This window comes from Branchiostoma belcheri, unplaced genomic scaffold (genome assembly GCF_001625305.1).
Source record: "Branchiostoma belcheri isolate BF01 breed outbred unplaced genomic scaffold, Haploidv18h27 scaffold34, whole genome shotgun sequence".
Classification (NCBI taxonomy): Eukaryota; Metazoa; Chordata; class Leptocardii; order Amphioxiformes; family Branchiostomatidae; genus Branchiostoma; species Branchiostoma belcheri.
The window spans coordinates 1,702,421-1,723,030 of record NW_017803954.1 but is presented as its reverse complement, the minus strand read 5'-3'; the positions used below and the strand labels follow the sequence as shown (position 1 = coordinate 1,723,030).

The 20,610-nt window shown below is 43.7% G+C and overlaps 4 protein-coding genes across 4 annotated transcripts; 2 read left to right on the top strand and 2 right to left on the bottom strand.

Moving 5' to 3' along the window:
- Positions 1 to 187: 187 nt before the first annotated feature.
- Positions 188 to 4,899, top strand: LOC109475673. The gene is made up of 8 exons (XM_019776439.1): positions 188 to 309; positions 975 to 1,029; positions 2,262 to 2,433; positions 2,537 to 2,588; positions 2,878 to 3,014; positions 3,453 to 3,570; positions 3,863 to 4,080; positions 4,568 to 4,899. The coding sequence occupies exons 2-8, from the start codon at positions 1,013 to 1,015 to the stop codon at positions 4,721 to 4,723; spliced, it is 870 nt and encodes a 289-aa protein (XP_019631998.1). The 5' UTR covers positions 188 to 309; positions 975 to 1,012; the 3' UTR covers positions 4,724 to 4,899.
- A 654-nt stretch (positions 4,900 to 5,553) lies between these two features.
- LOC109475619 (protein aurora borealis-like) lies at positions 5,554 to 10,945 on the bottom strand. Its single transcript, XM_019776339.1, has 11 exons — positions 10,778 to 10,945; positions 10,160 to 10,373; positions 9,455 to 9,549; positions 9,178 to 9,308; positions 8,810 to 8,878; positions 8,542 to 8,598; positions 8,168 to 8,427; positions 7,825 to 7,987; positions 7,526 to 7,619; positions 7,072 to 7,220; positions 5,554 to 6,705 (listed from the first exon to the last, which is right to left on the bottom strand). The coding sequence occupies exons 2-11, from the start codon at positions 10,367 to 10,369 to the stop codon at positions 6,113 to 6,115; spliced, it is 1,821 nt and encodes a 606-aa protein (XP_019631898.1). The 5' UTR covers positions 10,370 to 10,373; positions 10,778 to 10,945; the 3' UTR covers positions 5,554 to 6,112.
- A 51-nt stretch (positions 10,946 to 10,996) lies between these two features.
- LOC109475428 (neutrophil cytosolic factor 1-like) lies at positions 10,997 to 19,224 on the top strand. The gene is made up of 17 exons (XM_019776031.1): positions 10,997 to 11,115; positions 11,777 to 11,917; positions 13,518 to 13,568; positions 13,955 to 14,041; positions 14,188 to 14,291; positions 14,592 to 14,672; positions 14,908 to 14,983; positions 15,224 to 15,309; positions 15,508 to 15,602; positions 15,786 to 15,859; positions 16,309 to 16,440; positions 16,601 to 16,783; positions 16,957 to 17,080; positions 17,306 to 17,393; positions 17,635 to 17,925; positions 18,087 to 18,311; positions 18,524 to 19,224. The coding sequence occupies exons 1-17, from the start codon at positions 11,073 to 11,075 to the stop codon at positions 18,914 to 18,916; spliced, it is 2,274 nt and encodes a 757-aa protein (XP_019631590.1). The 5' UTR covers positions 10,997 to 11,072; the 3' UTR covers positions 18,917 to 19,224.
- A 56-nt stretch (positions 19,225 to 19,280) lies between these two features.
- LOC109475620 (40S ribosomal protein S10-like) lies at positions 19,281 to 20,501 on the bottom strand (the record flags this gene model as incomplete). The annotated part of the gene is given in 4 exon segments (XM_019776340.1): positions 19,281 to 19,380; positions 19,672 to 19,730; positions 19,975 to 20,037; positions 20,327 to 20,501. Coding segments are annotated over 4 exon segments (339 nt in total), but the record flags the coding sequence as incomplete, so codon positions are not given.
- Between the last annotated feature and the right edge of the window lie 109 nt (positions 20,502 to 20,610).

Below are 20,610 nucleotides of genomic sequence, written 5' to 3'. Positions count from 1 at the left end.
CATAGTTGAATGTGCAAGTATATTTGCTGTCCATGTTAAAAATAGACATACATTCCACCATACTTGACCGTCGTTGACGCGTCATTAGCAGAGGGACATTTTCTACCTATGTGGTCTTGGCTGAGTAGATATCCATGTTTCAGACGGCAGGTTCTCTATTCGTCGCCTGTCTGTCACACCACCTCCAAATTTACCAAACAAGCCTCCCCTGTGGTCCTCTGGGAGGAACGGTATGTCCGGTTTGTGAGAGAAACATTCGAAGGTTCTGTCATCGCGGCTTCCAGTCTTGGTCGGCCATAGGTAGAACAGGTAGGCAAACCTATGTGCTTATTTGTACTTCTCCTGCCTTCTGTACCTTTAAATTCTCTCCGGCGGAGCAGCATTGCATATCGGAGAGCTCGGGTAACATACATGTAGTACGACGAGAGGAATACGCACTCGTGTGAGGTGGGGAATATCAGCGCCAATACTATCTCCGTCTGATGTTTGTTGTGTTCATATCTGATCAGTATAAACCGCGCGTTTAACTTTGTAGAGAAATGTGTGACCATAGAGGCTTTAAGTAGTTTAAAGAATGTTGATTCAAAAGGTTAGAGTGTTATCATTTGTACAAGAAGGACAAAATACAATCATTGAGCTGACACTTTGCAATGATATAACCGCGTTTGTTCATATATTTATTTGTACGTGTATTTACGTCCGACAGTACAATATGTGTGTGTATACCGCTGTTGTAGACGCGAATTCCTAACATTTCTACGACTCGAGGCTGCGTATAAAAACACACAGAACAAATTAAGACTTGACAGACTTGACCTTCATAATATCACGAAATGTACAATGAGCACTTAGTAGTCATGCTATATACTTACATGATCTGGAGTGAATTGTTTACAAGTCGTTCGCCGTTCCCTCTAAGACATCTCTCGCCCGCACACAGCAGTATTGTCATCATGTTGTTTTTTTTTCTTCAGAAAAGTACAGACCACAGCACAGACGACCTCGTGTCATCATGAACCGCATAATGTTGTAAGTACCATGTGTACTACCGTCTTCTTACATCCGCATTCCGCCTTGAAATACTGTAATACACGTAGTTAAGACGCAGGTCACCGACACTCGGGCCAGTCAACACCCATGCTTCGCGGGTGTTTTAATTGATGGGTGGCTGAGAGGGAATCAAATGGGCATCATTGATAGCCTTCATTTGCGATCCAGCCCTTCCCCATGTAGTTAGCTCATCCAGCCCAATATTGCTCCTAGTAGCAAAGCAGCCAGAAGGACATTCCGTAACTGACAATGTGACTGTCAGCCTGACAAATCCCGGAAGACGGAGTGACAGGTATGATCAGGAGTCTATTCTTAGATCTCCATAATCTCCAAGCAGGGTGGCAAAAGATAGTAGCAAATTGGCCAGGCAGTATCCATTCACCGGACAGGGTCCATACGCACACCGACCAATTTGTTGCTGTCTTTTGTCACCCTAGGATCTACTTGGAGCTTAGATCTCCACGCTACTTTCGTCTACGGTCTGCTCAGTGTCGACGTCATCCTGAGGAAAGATAGAGTCGTGGTATTCGACTTTTGCCTACTGTCGTATTTACTTAAGACAACGAGAAGGGATGCTTTTAAATTTTGTACTTTGTGACTTAGTAGTTTGCCCATGTACGTGGAATGTGCACTTGCGGTGTACGTTGAATTCAGTTCACTGAGAGTGAGAACACACATTCAGTAACCGTCGTGGTAATTGGCAGATAAGAATCCGAGTAAATTATTCTGACATCATATGTACATCACACTACACATGATTTACAACGTGTGGTCCTCAGGCCCCGTGATTACGATCCCGTATGGACATGCACGTGAACTACATGTGAACGCGCGATTCCAAACGACCAATAACAGCACCGCTACCTGGTGACGTCATGGAAATGCCCATGAAAAGCCCATGTCACGCCTCCGACCCGCCCATAAGCGCGCCTGGGCTAATCCAGAGACTTAAACCTAGACCTTTCCGAATGGATTCTAGCTTTGCGAGAGCTATGGAACCGCCATAATGGCATGGGAACGACCAAATGAAGTACTACTATGACAGTCTATATGACAGTCACGAATAAAATAATTCGTAAAACGTGTTTTTTTAAAAGAAGGTTGACCTAAGTGGGTTCTACGAGGCCACGAGAGCTCTCTTTTTTTTAAAATTCAATTTGATTGATTATACCTATATTATATGAGATTAAAAGCAAGTTTCGTCCTTCCAGCCTGGCGATTCTCCTCGTCACCCTGGGGTCGAGTTCTGGGAGAAGGGCTGGCTCCCCTGGGAGCGAGCGCAGACGCGGCTGTAAGGAGGGCCGTGCGCGGAAGGTGTTCAACATGGTGTTGGAAGTGTGTGATGGCAAGGACTGGATACCCATAGCGGCGGATATACAGGAGGTGAGCGATACATATGTGGATAGAAATCGTAACAAACATCGTACTCTTGTTGGGGTGAAATTATCACCAATACAAATGGTTTGTTCACAATTTTCACCCTTAGATGGAAAACAGCTTGAAGAAACTGAACAAGGATGTTCGCGAGTTGGAGATGGGTAAGTAGCACCCTTTGCAAACTCATTTAGACATGCTACATAGAAGTTAGACTGTACTCGTCCGGTCTTTCTTGATCACAGTTTCAATGAGTCAGACCCGTAGTTTTGTCAGCAAGAAACCCTTAGAACCCTTAGAGTTTATTTCCCAAACGGACCAAAAAATGATTTCAAATTACACACCATGGCCAATTTTGCCGCACAGTGGCTGGCGATTTAGAAAAAAGTTGTAAAGTGATCCAACAGAGAAAGCCACGTGCAGTATAACACAGCCAATGCCCCCTCTCCCCAGGCCTGGTACAGAACCCTCCCCGGGGCTGTAGTGACGTGCGCACACGGTACCTGCAGCACACGGGAGAGGTACCGGAGGAGGGATACTATCACGTCAGACCCAACACCGACATGTACAAGGTTTACTGCGAATTCCCGGTGAGATATAACAGTCAACTATGCTGGATCTCCTTTTTTTTATCATGTCTGCATGTATTGTCGTGAGTTTATTACACTTCACGTCAAATCATCCTCACTACGCTACAATCATTGTCAATGTGATATTTTGTAGCAACCGTTGATAACATGGGCATATGCATGCATGCATCATTCTGAATCTTCATCACAAAACTTTGCAATTGTGCACGTGTGTGTGTGTGTGTGTATTTGGCCATTGCACTTCATGTTAAATCAATGGTATTGATACATTCCTTGTATCAATGCAAATGAATGACTTTCTCACTTATTGAGTGTCAAAATGTCATTGGCCTAAGAACGTCTAGACGTTTTTACGTCTCTGACAGTTCTTAAAGATTAAAACCTACATATCTACTGTCACGGTTTAGACTTGTGATAGGTGTATTTACGATCACGTAGGAGTCGGGGGCGAGCTGGACGCGCGTGGGATTGTGGGACCAGTCCTGGGAGTACGACGGCGAGAAGGAGAACCTGACCGTGAGCCTCCTGTCCGACAGGGACCACAAGATGATCAGAGGTGAGGCGTCATCGGACAGGCGTGCAGGGGCGGGGGCACTGTGGAAAGAAACTTAGCGGGGGACTAGAATAACCGATTGTTTGTGGTATGAACCAAAGTGCAGTTGGTTTGCAATTCTGTTCATGTAGGATATATAATTCTTACAGACACAGCAGGAAATACCACAGCACAGGGACGCCATCGAACAAAAATCTGAAAAAAAAAGATTATTTGGGACCTGATAGAATCTTGCTTCTTTTATGTTCGTCAACGTTCAAATAAGAAATGTTGAATTTCTGACATCTCTCTGCAGAGTCCAAATTCAGCAAGGTCTCCGTCAACTGCGACATATCCCTCAGCTTCAAGGCGGACGGAGTAAACAACCCCACCACGCTGACGGCTTTGGAACTGCAGCGCAAAGATAACGAGTCACGTAGCGTCAACGTCACCATTCCAGCGGGAGACAGGGAGAGCTACACAAGGGTTCGTCTAATGCGGGGCTCCTGTACGAAATTCATTTGTCAGGAGAAGGTGTGTTGGACTTGATCCTCCTTTTCCCGTATATAACCTGTCCATCACTATTAGCAGTTCAACCAATGATGGCGTGGCAAATAGCGGTTCGACCAATGAGAAACCGGCTGGATGTCTGCCAAATATTTGTCTTCACGTTTCGTAGGCATTTTGGATGTCTACGTTATGTGGGATTTTTCCGAGTGAATACAGCAAGACAAGTATTATCCATGTTTCCCAAAGGAAAACATATTGTTTTTGCTCAGTTTCTTCTTCTTCCTCCCCACCTCTGACCTGGCCAATGAACTGATTTGTTGACGTCTGTCACCATGGCAACTGGTGTGGGTTACATAATGTTGCAATTTCGTAGTAGATGGCTTTAAACTCCTATCACCATATATATTTGAATGTGTCGGAGCAGGCCATATGCGAAGGTAAACATTATGCATTTGCTTTGCAAGTGTTACTTTTCTTGTTAAAAAAACGCCTTTGTTTTCCCAATTTGCAGATAGGCCAGCCTACCCAGTGTGGAGAGGGTAGTCTCCCGGCCGCGGGCTCCACTTCTCCCGACCTCCTCCTGACCCACCTCCAGTTCTTACCGGAGGGCAGGCGTCGGAGCTCATTCTCCTTACATGGGACGTTTTATTACGCCTTGTTTGAGTGATTCACGTTTTATGTAACGACTGGTGTAGAAAGCTGGTTGGCTCAATCCGCTATACATGTAGTATATTGAAGTAGAAAGCCAGACAACACAATGTCATTGTTGAAAAGTTGAATGTCATCAGTGTAAGATGTACCCACATCACTCTGGGATGCTACAATGATATGCAGTAGCAATTGATGTTTGTGAGTGTAAATGTCTTGTTGCTGATAATAATAACCGAGTAAGAAGGTAATCATGTCTTCAATATAGCTCATCCATGTTGCCAAAATAGCAGAGAAGAAAAATTATTGTTTTCTTTGTTCTTTCATGTTTCTTAACACAATTGGTACATGTACTTCATCTTTAGACAAAGTGCTTTCTCTGCTTTAGCCTGGTCCACATGGCATTCCAAAATCATAGAATCACAAAGACAAACAAAAGTCAATTATCAAGATCTCGGTTTGGTACTACGAGTCATTTGATGGCGATCGTAACTACACGTACTAAAAGTAACAGAAACATTAGAAGCACACCTCTGTGAACATGTTTTCAGGTAAAACTAAGATCTGTAAAAAAGTTAGCTGTATGTGATATGTTTCCTTCTTCACATCTGAAATGAAACACTCGTGTAGATGTACAAGCTAGGTTAAAACTAGCTAGGAGGTACAATATACTAGTACACTGGTCACACTACAAACCAGAATCTACTGGTCACATGTGTATGACCTACCTACCTTGAACAGGGACATAGATCTACCCACATACATATATACCGGACAATAGAAAAATAACTTTTGCACATCTCTTTGTGTCACATATGCACATGTATCATTAACAGTCACAGACCAAGATGGAAAAGATATCTAATACGCTACATGTACAGTAAAAAACATAACAATTTGTAAAGCCTATCAATATATTGCATCATAGCTGCACTTGAAAAACCCAGTCATTGTACAGTAGTAATGAAGCTGATAAGTGATAACTACCGTAATTAGTAACATAAACTAATTAGTGAAAAGGTCAGTTGTCGCTCATCCGAGGATAACTTTGAATCATCCCATGATAGCATCTGTATGCATTTCCAATACCAGTATCCATAAAGACTGAACAACAAACATGATTCTCTCCTTGGCATTTGCTGAAATTTACATTATCTTAAGCCACGATAAAATTTTCTTTGGCTTTGGACTCTTTGCACACAGTGTATCTTTGATTGACAATTAGATAAAACGATGATGAAGTCTCCTCTAAAACTATTATCATTTTATCCCTAAAAGTCCTGACGCTCTTGATTTCCCTTTTTTTCTTTCTCCCCAGTTTCATTTGAATTATTTCATCAGGAAGTTTAGACCTTTCATAATCATATGTCACATTTAGAAGCTATAATGACAAAAGCACCATGCCTTTCTACCTATTGTGAAAGTCTTCTTGTGCATTATTGGATTCCACCAGTGGCTGTTTTCTGTGGAACACTCCTGTTCCCGAGTCACAGTTTGTTTGACCTTGACTGTCCTTCCCCATGTCGGCCATTTTGTCCTCGTCCATGACCTCCATAGACACATTTTCTGGCACGCTCTCCAGCTGACACTTTGCTGCAGTAAGGAGTCTCCTTGAAACGTTGCGTAGGTTTTCTTTTTCCATCTCCGCCCCTTCCACCTCCATTGACGAGCTGGTCTGACAGTTGATTCCGCTGTCCACTTGCATTTGGCTGCAGTCGTGATTAACCTCTGACCCCGGGGGAACGATGTTGAAATCGCAGTAGTAGTGATCTGGGTACTTCCGAGTGGCTCTCTCTCCACAGAATCCTCCGTCGCTGACTGTTTCTAGAATCCCATTGGCTAACAGTTCCTCCTCAGTGGTGTCACCATGGCAACTGTGTTCCATATTAGATTGCGACTCGGGTGAACTCAGCGGTTGGTGGGCATGATGTACCTCTGGGCAACCAATCACAGCAGGCTGACAGTTGGGCTCAGTAGCTTCACATTGAGGCTTGTCCTCATCTGTTGGGAAGGTTATATGTTAAAGGACCATTAAGGAACATGATCAGTGTTTTACGGCAGGATTGCCCATCATCAAAAAGTAACCAGACTGGATAAGAGACAACTTCAGCCTTTGTACACTATAATACTATTAATAGAACGCAGATAATGTTAAAAGTATACAAACACCAATAATCTACACAAAAAAACAGTGACTGACAAAAAGTACTTGTAACTTTTGACAGTTTTCAAAACCTATCCAGTTGCTTGAGTAACTATTTTCTTGTGTACCTGCATCATTACCTTGATGTCTCACCTTCATCGACATACCAGTAATCTGTACGATGGCTTAAGTATGTTATCGTTGCTGTGTTTAATGACACGTACCTGCAAAGCTGAGGGACAGGACATGGCTGCCCCGTCTGGCCGTGCTCTCCCGCGGACTGGTGGAGGCGGAGGAGTTGTTCCTGTTGAAGGGAGGTCTGCAGTGCCGTTGGACAGCTCCAATAGGGGACAGGTTTGGGGTAGTCATGGCACTGGAGGGGGGCATGATTCAGAAAAGTGTCAAATTTTATACTTTTACAATATACGTGAGTGGATCACTTTAGAAAGTATAAAAATTTTCCCTCCTGAAAACATGTCAAACTGAAATAACCCAGTAGGAATCTGACAACTTGTATTCATGTATTCCTTCTTCATTGATGTAGACTTGAGAAAGTAGTAATAAAGCTATGAAGACATGCAGTTCTGTGTTGATTAAATGGATGAGTCTCATATGACTGTGGAGTTTGGATGTTTGGAAGTAAGACAGGACACACGGCAGTAAATACATAGTCCATACCTGAGCCTGGCGTGACTACAGGGGGAGGGGGTGCCCTTTATTCTCCTGCAGGAGGGGGTAGGGGGGATGGTGAACACACTGACATCACGGTCACCTGAGGAAAAAGGGAGAAGCTATGATTAGCAGTGAAGAGGATACTGTGAAGCACTTCTTAGTAGCAGTTTGCAAAGTGAACAAAATTAATTTGCAGTTCTGGGTGACAATTTTGGGCAGAAACTACATGTAGTTGATTTGTCCCAATACAAACATAATTTTGATAAGATACAACACAAGAAGTAATGAGTAGAAGAATGTAGTACTGGAGCTGGGTGTCCTGAAGATTGACTTCCCGATGGGAGAGATGGCAGGCGTTCCCATGGAAACGGGTATGATTGATGAGCGGCTGGGTTTGGGTGTGGTTGTCAGTCTGTTGCTGGGTGTCATCTTGCTAAGGATGATGGGACTTGAAGAGAACTGGGAGCCCTGGGAGAAAAAAAAAGATTGGTCAGAAACATGTGACCTTTACTGTCACAAAAGCTCATACCTTGGTAGAATAGCAACAGCTAAAATATAACATGAGTAATAGTAACTCACAGATTGTAATGACCTGCAGCTCTTTGGCATTGCTTTTCTGTTTTAGTTTAATTGTGAAGAAAAACTTACAGAGCTGGGTGTCTTGAGCAGCGGGCTGCTCCTGACATGTGGTGGGCAGGTGGACGCAGCACGGTTGACAGGTGAGAGGGGCGGGGAGTCCATGGACTGGCCACCACCTTTCTTACACTTTGGACTGCTCGACTTGACGGGACTGAAGGGGGTGGACAGGTCGCCCTGGAAAAACAGCTTCCTTCGGAGGGACGATGTGCTGAGTACCTCCTGCTCCTGGTCCTCTGGGACAGGCTGGGGGGTGGAGAAATACTCCGGACCTGGGAGGGAGGGGGGCAGTACATAATGAGCTCCATGCATGATGAACCTGTGATATTGTGGGAAGAATCAGTAACAGAACAATTTTGTATGGGGAACTCACGCACTCAACTCACCAAGAAGGGCTTCCAAGTTGAAGTCTGGAGGTAGTGTCAGTAATGTCTGGCAGGAAGCTGGAAAAAAAGATCAACATGAGACAGGTTGGAACAATCAAACTGTAGAAATACAACCTGGTCACAGGTCTTTTGATCTTTCAAGAATAATCATTGATATTTTGATATTTCACCCAATAAAATGAAATTTGATTGTGAAGAATCAGGCAAGTTCTAGTTATAGGAAAGTGGTCAGTCTGGAGCAATGTGGAGGATGGACTGCTGAACTTACCATGTGCTGTCCCTTCCTTTGCTCTTGTCTCTATGAAGGATGACTCTTGATCAGCACCTTCTGCCACACCTACAGTAGGCCCAGAAAACATCAGTTTAAAGGACTTTTGGTTTTCACCTCTCACTCTCTCAGGATTTTTTAGGATATCATTTTCTTCTTAAGTTTCTGGTATGGTTATAACCTTTCCTGGTACTGCAGCAGGTTACAAGTATTCTACCAATAAGGATCTGAAACTTACAATAAGTTACATTACTAATTTAGATCAACATACTCGTACAAGTTCTCATTGACAGGTTCAAATACTCATGGCCTTTATACTACTGGTAGTATGCTTGAAAATGATAGTGGTTGCATCTGCAAACATTTACCCTGCTGTGTTGTCACCCTGTTAGTTTTCCTACGTGGTGATGACTGTGTCCATGGTGACGGCACAACGACAGACTGGGAGAAGAACTGGTTGATGGCACGCTGGGCCTTCTCCTCCACATCTCTGTCATGGCTGAAGGCACAAACACAAAATCATAAACAGTTCCTACATGTTTATCGGAATCGTTATATGACTGTGGATGAAAAGGCAAAAGCATATCAAGCTTATGACTCTTTCCTGTAAGATACCATGTGCCATGATGTTATTGTCAGACTTACGTGAGATGCAGCGTGTCGTGTTGCCTGGACACCTCCTCCATGGGGATGTCAGCTGGGTGCAGGATGGCCATCTGGTCAATGGACCAGCGGAACTCCTGGAGACAGGACAGAGTGGACAGTTGTACTCAAGATATACAATTCCATATTGTGTAGCATACTGTATATGCAGAAGCTGTGGTTTGTTCTCAGTAACATCTTACTGCAAAATCATAACACTATGCTATGAATAATGTGTTTTATACTTCTACACAAGTTCTACTGTAATTGTACTACAAATGGAATGCCCTACCTGACCATCTGGTAATGGCTAAGTCAATTGAGCATTTTAAAGCCACTCGCCAGCCATTATGGCTTCCCTAGCTATACCCAGCTGTAGGAATGTGGCCAACCCCCAGCTACGACTTTTGTATATAGTCACTCACTGCACTTGTTTTTGTTCTTGTTTGTTTTTTTACCACCAACACCGGTCACGCTGGGGAAGGACCACTCCCCTAAGCACTAGGCCCCGCGAGGGGTGTTGCTTAGTATCGTGTAGAAGTAGAAGTAGAAAACTGTTTCAACTGCAAATTTGAAGCACCTAAAAACCCTTCTTTTCTCTGATCTCCTACTGCAAAATAAAACCACAGCAAAGGTAACTGCATTTACAGTAGCTAGGAGACAGAGCATGTGTTGATGTCGACTATGACATGTTCCTAGTGGACTGACCGTGCTTCCTGAGGAGGGGGTTGACTCCACCTTGTCAAACACAGAGGGACTGAGGGCCGTGAGGTGCAGTCTGTCCTCCACCCCCACCTCGAATGGGTTAATGGTCGATCCCTGTGAGGCAGTGAGGTACAAACTGGCACTGTCCTCCATCCCCACCATGGATGGCTTACTGGTTGATCCCTGGACACTGGAAGGGGTCTCCTCTGCCATGGTACTGCAGGTTGCAAATGAACCAAATTTATCAACGTTTAACGTCAACTACTGGTCTAAAACAATATAAAAATTATGTTAAAATTCTAAATTTGCAATGATCAGTCAAATATGAGGTTTAAAACACAAATCATTCATTCACATCTAAGATACAAATAATTACCTCAAAGCTCAAAATATTAAAAATAATATACACAGAATGGCACAGATATGCATTCGAATTGAGCAGTCAGGATTGAACATTAGTATTACTACTGCCTATAACTTTGTACAGACCATCTTCTGTGGGATTTACGTCATAATTGATAATAATAATTTTTTCTCATAACAATAACAGTACGCACTCACTACGATATAGCACGCACGAGATGTTTTCTCGGTTACATACAAAATTGGAAGCTGTCTCACGTTTTCCGTCCAAACCAGAGGCTAGATCTCCAGTTGGGGGGTAAATACAAATCCTTGATTATCTCATCTACGTGTCTGCCGACGCTGGGGCTTCTGAAATGTTGTCTAAACAGACAAATTCGTCATCAATCGGTGCAACCTCTCCTCAAAGTACGGCAGATCAAGTTTTTAAATGTTTCCTCCTGACGTAAGACCGACCAACCAGAGGGCTGCATTTTTCGAAAAGACTGGTGGGTAATGCAAACCACGCGAGATTTGGGTCATAATTTTTTGAGGTGCGAGATTTGAGTTGAAAATGGCGGAGGCGCGAACAAATTCGGTCAGGGAGGCTATGGACAGTAAGTTCTCGATCGTGTGGGGTTGATAGAAGGTGCAGAGGGTCGGGACAGGACGTATATACTATTTGTTTGTTTAAGGTTTGATATAGGGGCATGAAAACATAATACGTTGAAGAGGTCCCCATCAAAACTGTTGGGTAAAAATGTGTCTTGAATCATAATAGAAATTTTACATCAAGTTCAAATAACATGTTACATCCGTTGAATCACTTCACGCACATTTTATTGTGTAACTTGTTCCAGCAAAGTCCAGATAGAAAATCAACGTTCAGCTCCAGTAATGTAGTGTAATCATTATAGAATATACTGAGCAAAGCCACCCAAGTACTAAACGTAACATGTTACATATAAGTATGTCTTCTGGCCTTTATATCACCCTCTGTAAAGATTCACTTTCTTCCAGCTTCCTTGCACGAAAAGAGGCAGTAAACTATGGACTGACATTATACATGTTTTAGTAGTTACCTCACCACTCACGTTCAGTGGATATCAGGAGATAAGATCGTTATTTATGAATGGCAGCTACATGTAGGTAGTATTTTGTAATCTCTCTTGAAACATTAATACAATACTAGATAGCATTACTAGTACAGATATCCAACTGATCATCTTGGTGAGGAATTGTATTTTATAACACATGTTGGAATCTGTCTCTAACCAGCTCTACAGGAGATCTCCAGACTACTGAACACAGGTCTGGACTCGGAGACCCTGTCCATCTGTGTACGTCTGATTGAGCAGGGGGTGAACCCAGAAGCACTCGCCTCAGTCATCAAGGAACTGAGAAGAGAACAGCTGCCCTAAAGGTGTGACGGTACTTTTGCCTGGAGGCCATACCCTGGTCATAGTCTTTATTTCTTAATACATGAAAGTCAGTTTGTTGCCAAAAGTTATAATAAGCTCCAGACAAAGTCAAAGCTTAGCTGTAACCTAGGGGCTATTCACTACACGTATGGTACAAAAATATAAGGATAGCAATGCATAAATCCTGTTGAATTCCATTTTTCTGTGTTTAAAATCATTGCTTTTACCAATGGCTTGTTTCTCACATCCCTGCTCCAGGCTGCAGAGAGAATAGGATCTCCATCTCCTGACTAGAGGAGGACTACTACTGTACTAGTACTAGTATATACAGGACTGCACAGTGACTGGCGAGGTGTTTTCCAAACAAGACTGGATCAAGTCACAAGCCTGCTGGATATGGAACCAATGGAAAGAAATGGATCCCTAAAAGAACTGCTTAACAGGACTGATCTACTCATACCTGGCCTGTATTCACAAGAATGTTGCTTTGAATACATTTTTCATACAAGCAGACACATACTTGTATCACAAGTAGTTATCAAGTATTATCTGGTTGAACATGAATCTGTTCCTGTCTGGTGTGTTAGCTAATGGTACAATTGATGAATGAAAGAATAAGGAATAAACTTGTTGCTTTCAACATTATCCTATGCTGTAGAGTCTCTATTGTCAAAGAATATTGTGATGATACTAGTTGATAAGGGAGTATATTTAAATAGTAACAACACAATACATTACATGTGGTACACAGACAGCACATTGCTGGTGTTATGCACCACACATTACACGATGCATTAATTTTTTTTTACACATTTCAAACAAAGTCTGTACACCAGGGATGTGGCATCGTTATCCCAATACCTTCTCGTAGAGCTGCCCAAAATGGAGACTGTGTGGCAGTATGTAATATATGACATGTCAACTTTTCAGCTCAAAACAAGATTTGATAGGTCATGTCACGGGCTGGCAAGCTTTGATGCTGATCATACAGCATTGTCAATGCTGAATTTGTAAGATAGTGTTTGCCCACAAGTCACAAGACCTGCATCCCTCAACAGTGTTAGCTTTAGTAGCTAGTCAAATCAGGTATTGGAAGTGTCCAGTGATAAGTTAGAGATCCCCCATGGAGTTCAGGGACTGTAGCCTACGACTTTTGTCTTTTTGACTGACAAGCGCTATATATAGAAGAACATCGTGACAGATATTGCAAGCTAGAGATGATGCTCATCTGTATTTCCCCATCAAGGCAAGTCGCAACTTCTGATGACGACAAGGCAGTTTTTTGTCAGACATCTAACTTCTTAATACAAGTGTATAAGACTATTACTGGATGCGGTGAGATAATTAACCAAAGGCGTGGTTGTCAGTGACTAAGTACAGATTTAGACATGGAGCTATATAGATAGGCCGGACAATGCGCAAAATGACCCCTTTTGTTCACATGCGAGGGTTGTGACGCAAAGCTGATGATGTCCAGCAGCCCGGGCCGGCCGTACGTGTACGGAGCGGTAATCTGTGCCGTGACAAGCCCAGGCACTTATAGTCTGCCCAGCACACCTCCATTGTTTCAGTTATCGTGATAGGTCTGTGATAAACAGCATTGTCCTTCTATTCCCGGAGCGGGATCAGTGTGACGTGTGTTGCACGAAGTAGGTTAGGGTGGCGTCCGAGTCAGCCAGGCCGCACAATGCACCCTGATTCACACTTTTGTATTCATATCCGCTGACGTATTAAAGTGGTCCTGTCGTACGACTGGTCAGAGCGCTGAGCGGTAACACTATAACCCACTGACGTTTGGCCCTTGCCCGTAGGGCAGGGTGGTCTGTTTACACCGCAGTATTTAACCCTAACAGGGCACCGGCAGAGCCCGGTCAGTCTCAACACCTGCCGCCGACAGACGCTGGACTGAGTGTGGCAAAGCCAACCTGTTATCATCCCAAGTTTCCCAACCAAACTCTGTCTTCTATCAAAGTTGAAAAGCTGAAATAACGTCGCCTGTTTGGAGAAGATATTGTAAAGAGCACTACCTTGTGAGAATTGTTTTGTCAGTCACGTTTCGAGCACTTTTTGTCTCAGCAGCAAGTTAACAAGATGTTGGGCCTACTGCAAGCTGACTTAGGAGGTGAGTGGCAATTCATTGTTGATTCAGTTGTAACTCGTGTACATTTGTTACAATTGGTTTCTAATAAAGAACAGGGTCACGTTCATTGATCTGAGCCGTATGTGGGTAGTTTCACTTCACCTGAAACGTTTTCCTCCCGTCAGCAGGTTCCAGCTGGTCCCTGCGGTCGGACGTGTCGGGCTCGGGCCGCCGGCTGGTGGATGTACAGGTGGTGGGGGTGGAGAAGCGGTACTCCCCGCGTAGGCACCACGTGAGTACCGTGTACAAACGCACAAACTCGCGCATACTTCTTCTTCTTCTCCGATACACTCAAATAACCCCAATGGGTATTACTAATGGAGTTGTGGGGATATGGCAGGGCGACTGTCAGTACTAGTCCGGCCGCCAAAGGCTTTCAATGTCGGTGTCTGTACAATATGGCCCGACAACCGAGTCCACTCTCTATATTTTTTGGAACATTTGCCGGCTTCTACGTAATCAAGTTTAGTTTAAATCTTGGACTCATTTATATTGGTTTCTTACATAACTTGGCGCTTCGTGTTCCATCCAGGTGTATATCGTGTCGGAGCTGTGGTCTGACGGGTCCCGTCTGGTGGTCTACCGCTCCTACAGGCAGTTCCGTGCGCTACATGTAAGGTTACTATGGATATATGTACCACTGAAATTAAACATAAACCCGTAAATTTTACTACAGTAGCTTGGTTAGTTTGTTAAAGGACTCTAACGACCTAGGTTTACATGCCGACGCGCGCCGACGCGATTACCTGATCAAATGACCACACACTGTAAAGTTACCTGTACATGTGTTATCTTGTACCTGTTCGATTCAAGTGAATCAGAACTCACTTGATTACAAATATTTACAGAAACAACTGAAAGAGATGTTTCCCGTTGAGGCTGGCCAGTTCAGGGGAGAGGATAAGGTGCTGCCCAAGTTCCCAAGTAAGTGTGGACTAGTTTGAGACGGAACTTTTGAAAGAACATTGGGGTTGTACTGATATATAAAGGTAGAAATAAAACCAACAAAAACGCACACGAAGAAGAAAATGATCTTCCTAAAATTACTATATAGAATCCAGTGTCACGTTTGCATCAGATTACATAGTCTACGGAACTGGTGTTCGCATGCAATTGAAACATTTGTCACCAAGCTGACACGCCCCCTCGCGCTTTCTCCTGCAGACAAGCCGCCCAGCCCAGTCCTCGGGAGGAAGTACTCTGTCGGGAGGTTCGCCTGTGTGCTGAAGGACCTACAGGCATACTGCCAGGTATGAGGAGAAGCGTATGTGTACAGCGATAAAAAGTTACATTGTATTGTATGTACACGGCTCTTTCTTTGTAACACAGACTTGAACATTTTTCTTTCGAGCTCGAGGGCATTTGGGTCTCATATCCCCTGACGTTATAGGATACAAGCCAATCTTCAGCTTGACAACAGATGTTTTCATCTGGTATTTTTCAATAAGGATCTTCTGGGACTGGATTCCAAGATCGTGCTCTCTCCGCTGATCCAAGGTTTCTTCGCACCTTCAGATGACGACTTGAGTTCCTTCCAGAACAGGTAAGGCTGGACCAAAGGCGCGCACATGCACTTAACAGTACTTGGATTGTGCTATATGATACGCAACAACAAAAAAATCACAGTCGATTAATGTTTATTACCTTTGGTCATCAACTTTTTATTCTCCCTTAACGTGAAATTTTTCTTGTCACCACCTCTAACTGCTGCCACCGTTTGTTACAGTGAAAGACGCCAGAAGACCGTCATGATCATCCCGACCGACGCCGCAGAGCCGGAGCAACCGCGGTCACCATGTGGTAAGTCAAACCCCGTCCTGTAAGGACCATGTAACGTAAACGTAGTCACTAGAACATACTCTCCAATCAGAGGTTGATGGGGGGGAAGATCGTTACCTTTTATATATGGCTCGTTTTTGGTCGCTATCCCACCAACCGTTGTGGGAGGCGAATTGGACCCTCCTTGGGTCTTTTTGCCACCCTAGGATCTGCTTTGAACAGAACAGCCCATGACAGTCGTTTCTGTTACCAGACTTCGACAGTGTCAGTGGGATTACATTTTGTACATATAAGCCTGGTTGTCCATCACAATTAACAGTTCAACCAATGAAAAAGAGCGGTTCGACCAATGAGAGAGTGACTTCAAGTCCATCAACTGACTGCATTTTTAATGTCTCTACACACGTGTACACGCCCCTTTACTTGTATATATAGCGCAAATCACATTGTGAATTGGCTTCTTGTTCCAGATCTGGAAATTTCTGCTCCTCTGTTTGATTTGGACTCCTACAGCGCAGTCGCAGACTATAAGGCCGTGTCTAAAGGTGAACTGAGCCTGAAGGCTGGGGAAGTGTGTGACGTCATCCATACCACACCTTCAGGTAAGAGACCTGAATATTCTGTGTGAGCTGTGTGCCTCATTTGTCCTGACCAAGGAGGTTTAAAATGTATTTAACCTTCTTGGTCCTGACGTTTAAAAGCTCGCTCGATATAGATGGGATATGTTTTGTCTAAAAGTATCGTTTTCTTAACCACCCTCAGGTTGGTGGCTTGTCGAGAACGCGTCGTGTGAACGGGGCTGGGTCCCGGCGTCTCACCTGGAGGCAGACGCACACGCTACTCCAGGCCAGGGCACATCCCCTGCTGCAGGCCCGGATAACCAGTCGTTAGGGAACCCAACTACACTTCCTGAGGCAGGATCCACTAGTGACGGTGGACGGGAAGGTAACACAAAGACCCTACTCCAGTCTCTGAACCCTCTGTGACATAATCATGATTAAAACTACCCTGTAGTATATCGTTCCTCAACTTTCTCCCACTTACATTGGTGACTGTGAAAGCCCATGTTGCGTCCAGGATAGTACTGTATTCCTAATGTATTAAACCTTTCTTGTCAGACCCTGCCCAGCTGTATGTCACCGCCCGGCCCTACACGGCAACCGAGGACGACGAGCTCTCCTTCTGCGCAGGTGCAGCACTGCAGGTCCTACAGAGAACGGACGACGGCTGGTGGTTTGTAAGGTGAGGAAAATTCACAACGAAACCATCGGGACAAAGAGGCAGAATCTCTGACAGGGAAGAAAGGCAAAGTTAAGAGGGCTTGGGTTGAGTAAGAAGTAGAAGTAGGGACACCGTCATCATGTTTTATAACCTAGGGGCCCGCATATACGGGGTAATGTGTTGTGTTCAAACACCAGAAATGTTTTCACCAACTTGTATATGATTGTGTTTTGATTGACCTTGCAGGTACAGCGGACAGGAGGGTTTTGTTCCTGCCATGTTTCTCCGGCCCTACAACAACCCGCACGTCCACATGGTGGCTGCTCAGGACAAGGTAAAGATGAAATTCAATTACAGGAAATAAAGCCCATTTTCTTTGTTTCCCCTCCATTTCAACCGTGTATACCATTCTAGCAAACTTTTGTATGAATCAATTCGACCTTAATTTTACCCTAATATTCATAGGATTGAGTTGGTCTTCGGTCTTCCCCTAGAAGTATAATAATTTTGTTTGAGTACTAGTATACTGATCATGTGTCGGAGCATGTGAGCACAATTGCATTCCCCCTTTTCAGCTCTCTGTGGTGAATCTGCTAGCCGCTGAGAAACAACACCAGAAGTCCAAGAACAGCAGGAAAGGCTCATGCAGTGACGTCAGTAGGATGAGCCTACTGGGGGAAGACCTGTCAGCTAGAAATGGCCGTGCAGGCAGTGATGTAAGCAGCATAGGACTGACAGACGAAGGTTATTCAGCTGTGAAGAACGGTATGGGAACAGACTTCAGCAGGAATAGCCACAACTTCGATAAAGCGGACGTTCAAGCACAAGAACAGCTTCAGACATCCAGCAAATTTGACTTGCCCAAGGTAACATTAATGCATACATCTAATTTGTAGAATTAATACCTCTTACTGTATATTTGTGTGAAAAAACTATGCAAAATATTACATTTACATTTAATATAGTGTCCTATTCATGCTAGCTACCTATAACTAAAGTTGTTTGAACCGTCTTTCTTTCTCTGTAGATTACAATCAGTGTTGTTGACTCTGATGCTGGTTCTGATTGCTGTGGTCAGACCAGGTCAAACAATGATGCCACTTTCCGGGTAAACCGTGTGCTGAGCCATACTGACAGTCCAACAGCAGCTGAGTCTGTCTATCCTAGGCGCAGAGCCCATTCTGAAACAAGGCAAGGCACACCACGCTCCCCAAGGATCCCTCCTCGGCCCACACAACAAGAAATTATACAGGTGGGCAATGCGTCCAGTTAGTATGTTACTTTGACCCCCTCTCATAGCAACATTTAATCACTAAACTTATGTGTGGTCTTGTTTGCTTACGATGAACACTTCAATTCCAATCTTTGTATTCTAGAAGTTGGGACAAAATCGACTTTTCAATCTTTTAACTAAGGCAAAGGATGTGCAAATTGAAAACTGATTGGTTTAACTTTGGTCCACAGAAGTGTTCCCCAATGACCCGGCGGAGGTTACTGTCAACACTAAGCACGCCCACCAGTGATGATGACTGCACTTCTGTGGAAGAGGAGTCAATGAGAAATGTCTGGACTGGCCGAGAGAGAAAGGATTCTGGCTTGGGCATAGTTAATCCTAGTTTTGAGCCCTGTGAGCATGACACTGACATTATCTCTTTAGAAACAGGAAATGGACACAATTGCAGCCCATTTGATGTCCAACCAGTCTTTAGTGATTACAATTCCTCTAGTGAGCAGGAACGAGAAATACCCCAGCATAAAACAAGCACAATCACTGTATCTGGAAGCACTGGTGCAGAGAGTGTTGGGAAGTTTATCAGAAATAACAAATTCTGGATGACACTGAAATTGAAAAGGTGAAATGAAAATTTTGGAGTAAACAGATCACATGGCTTCTATGGTGTAGGGACTAAGCAATAACAATTCTAGACTGGCTTTCCTGATGATTCACCACCTGTGTTTTGATTTCAGGACGTTTTAAAACCTAACCCTAATCCTAACTCGAACAACATAGATTGAGCTGCAAACATCTGACAGCGAAATGTCCTCGTGGAAAAATGTCCTGATAGGCTGATACCCTAGATTGTACAGTGTACACTACAGCCAAAAGCATACATTTTTGGACCCCTTGCCCACATTCAGACACAATATACCACAAGCTTTATGCTATACTATGGTAACACTATGGTCATAAAATTGCAGAGAGAAAACAGACTAAGGACAATGTTGAAGAGTCAAAGGTTTATTGACATAGATCTGTACTGAAGTGATCCATCAGGGTCCTACTGAGGAGGGGCTCCCCTGCCACGCCCAAATCCGCCTCTCTGTGGACAGGGAATGAGAACAACAGTCAGCACAAATGCTTTCTTATGTCTGTATCAAACCTATACAATATGTACACAATTTGTCAGACATTAAATAATTTTTTAAAATCAATTTTTCAAGTTTCTTTAAATACTTTAAGTATTGTATTTTCCCAAAAATATCCCTATACCACTACCACTGAAACATATTTGTGTTTTTTTCCAGCAAAAATCTTAAACATGAAGTAATCATTAAGTTCATGTTGTCAACAATGGAACATAGAATGGTAGTCACTAGTGATGAGTACTCACAAATTCAAATTGCTGTGATGGAGGTGCGCCAACGTCGGCCTTCTTGTCTCCGAGGCCACCTGAGACAGAAACGAGGGTGATTACCGGGGTACCATGGATTTCATGATCATGAGTCAACAGCATCAGGAGTAAGTGCAAACTTATGTGAATGATGTTCTTCCAAAACCTTACTCCTTAACCTATCTTCATAGAATATTTCTGTGTTTCTAAACAGTACAAGTTGTCTTAATAAAATCCATCATTACATATGAGGGTGGCCATCATTCATTTAGATGTGTTGCAGGTTTTAACAAGCAATCTTACCTGGACCGGCACGTCTGTACTCTCCCCTCTCTCCATCCTTGGGACCGCCAGGCATAGGAGGTCCTGTCAACACAAGCATAGTATGTCAATTGCAGGAACAGGCAAGGCTCAATAGACTAATCCATACACCAAAGTTATAATATGGTTACTAATCCATACACTAAAAGTTATATGGTTAAAACAGGCAAACCAGTTACACAAAAAGTTGCAGGTGGCCTACATTGGAGTGGCCCGCAGCATTTAATGATTTATGGAGAACTCAAAAGGTTGACAAAGTAGCTAGCAGAAACAATGCATCAATCCACTCATGGATCACCGTCAGTTAAAATGTGCATCATGAACGTCCCCATACCTCTGGTTGGCCGAGGTCGTGCAGTCTCTGGGCGTGTCTGGCGCTTCAGTGTTGCCGGGACGATCTCTGGCGGGAGGTGCAGGAAGTCACGCAAGTACTGGATGCCCTCATTGGTCAGGTACCAGTAGAAATGGCGCCAGGCAAACTGTTCCTTCACGTACCCTCGTGACTTAAGTGACTGGAAGGATGGAGCAAAACAGATGATCAGATATCATTTTCAAGTAATACTTAGTAAGTGTATGTGTGTGAGTGTGTGTGTGTGAGTACAGGGATTGTATTGTAAT

Coding starts and splice junctions, on each gene's coding strand:
- LOC109475673 (XM_019776439.1), top strand. Junction 2,589..2,877: donor TGTTCGCGAGTTGGAGATGG/GTAAGTAGCACC, acceptor CCCTCTCCCCAG/GCCTGGTACAGAACCCTCCC. Junction 3,015..3,452: donor AGGTTTACTGCGAATTCCCG/GTGAGATATAAC, acceptor ACGATCACGTAG/GAGTCGGGGGCGAGCTGGAC.
- LOC109475619 (XM_019776339.1), bottom strand. CDS start 10,369: ATGGCAGAGGAGACCCCTTCCAGTGTCCAGGGATCAACCAGTAAGCCA. Junction 9,550..10,159: donor CCCCCTCCTCAGGAAGCACG/GTCAGTCCACTA, acceptor TCCTGTCTCCAG/GAGTTCCGCTGGTCCATTGA. Junction 6,706..7,071: donor CCTGTCCCTCAGCTTTGCAG/GTACGTGTCATT, acceptor CCTTCCCAACAG/ATGAGGACAAGCCTCAATGT.
- LOC109475428 (XM_019776031.1), top strand. CDS start 11,073: ATGGCGGAGGCGCGAACAAATTCGGTCAGGGAGGCTATGGACA. Junction 14,292..14,591: donor ACTCCCCGCGTAGGCACCAC/GTGAGTACCGTG, acceptor TGTTCCATCCAG/GTGTATATCGTGTCGGAGCT. Junction 15,310..15,507: donor ACCTACAGGCATACTGCCAG/GTATGAGGAGAA, acceptor TTTTTCAATAAG/GATCTTCTGGGACTGGATTC.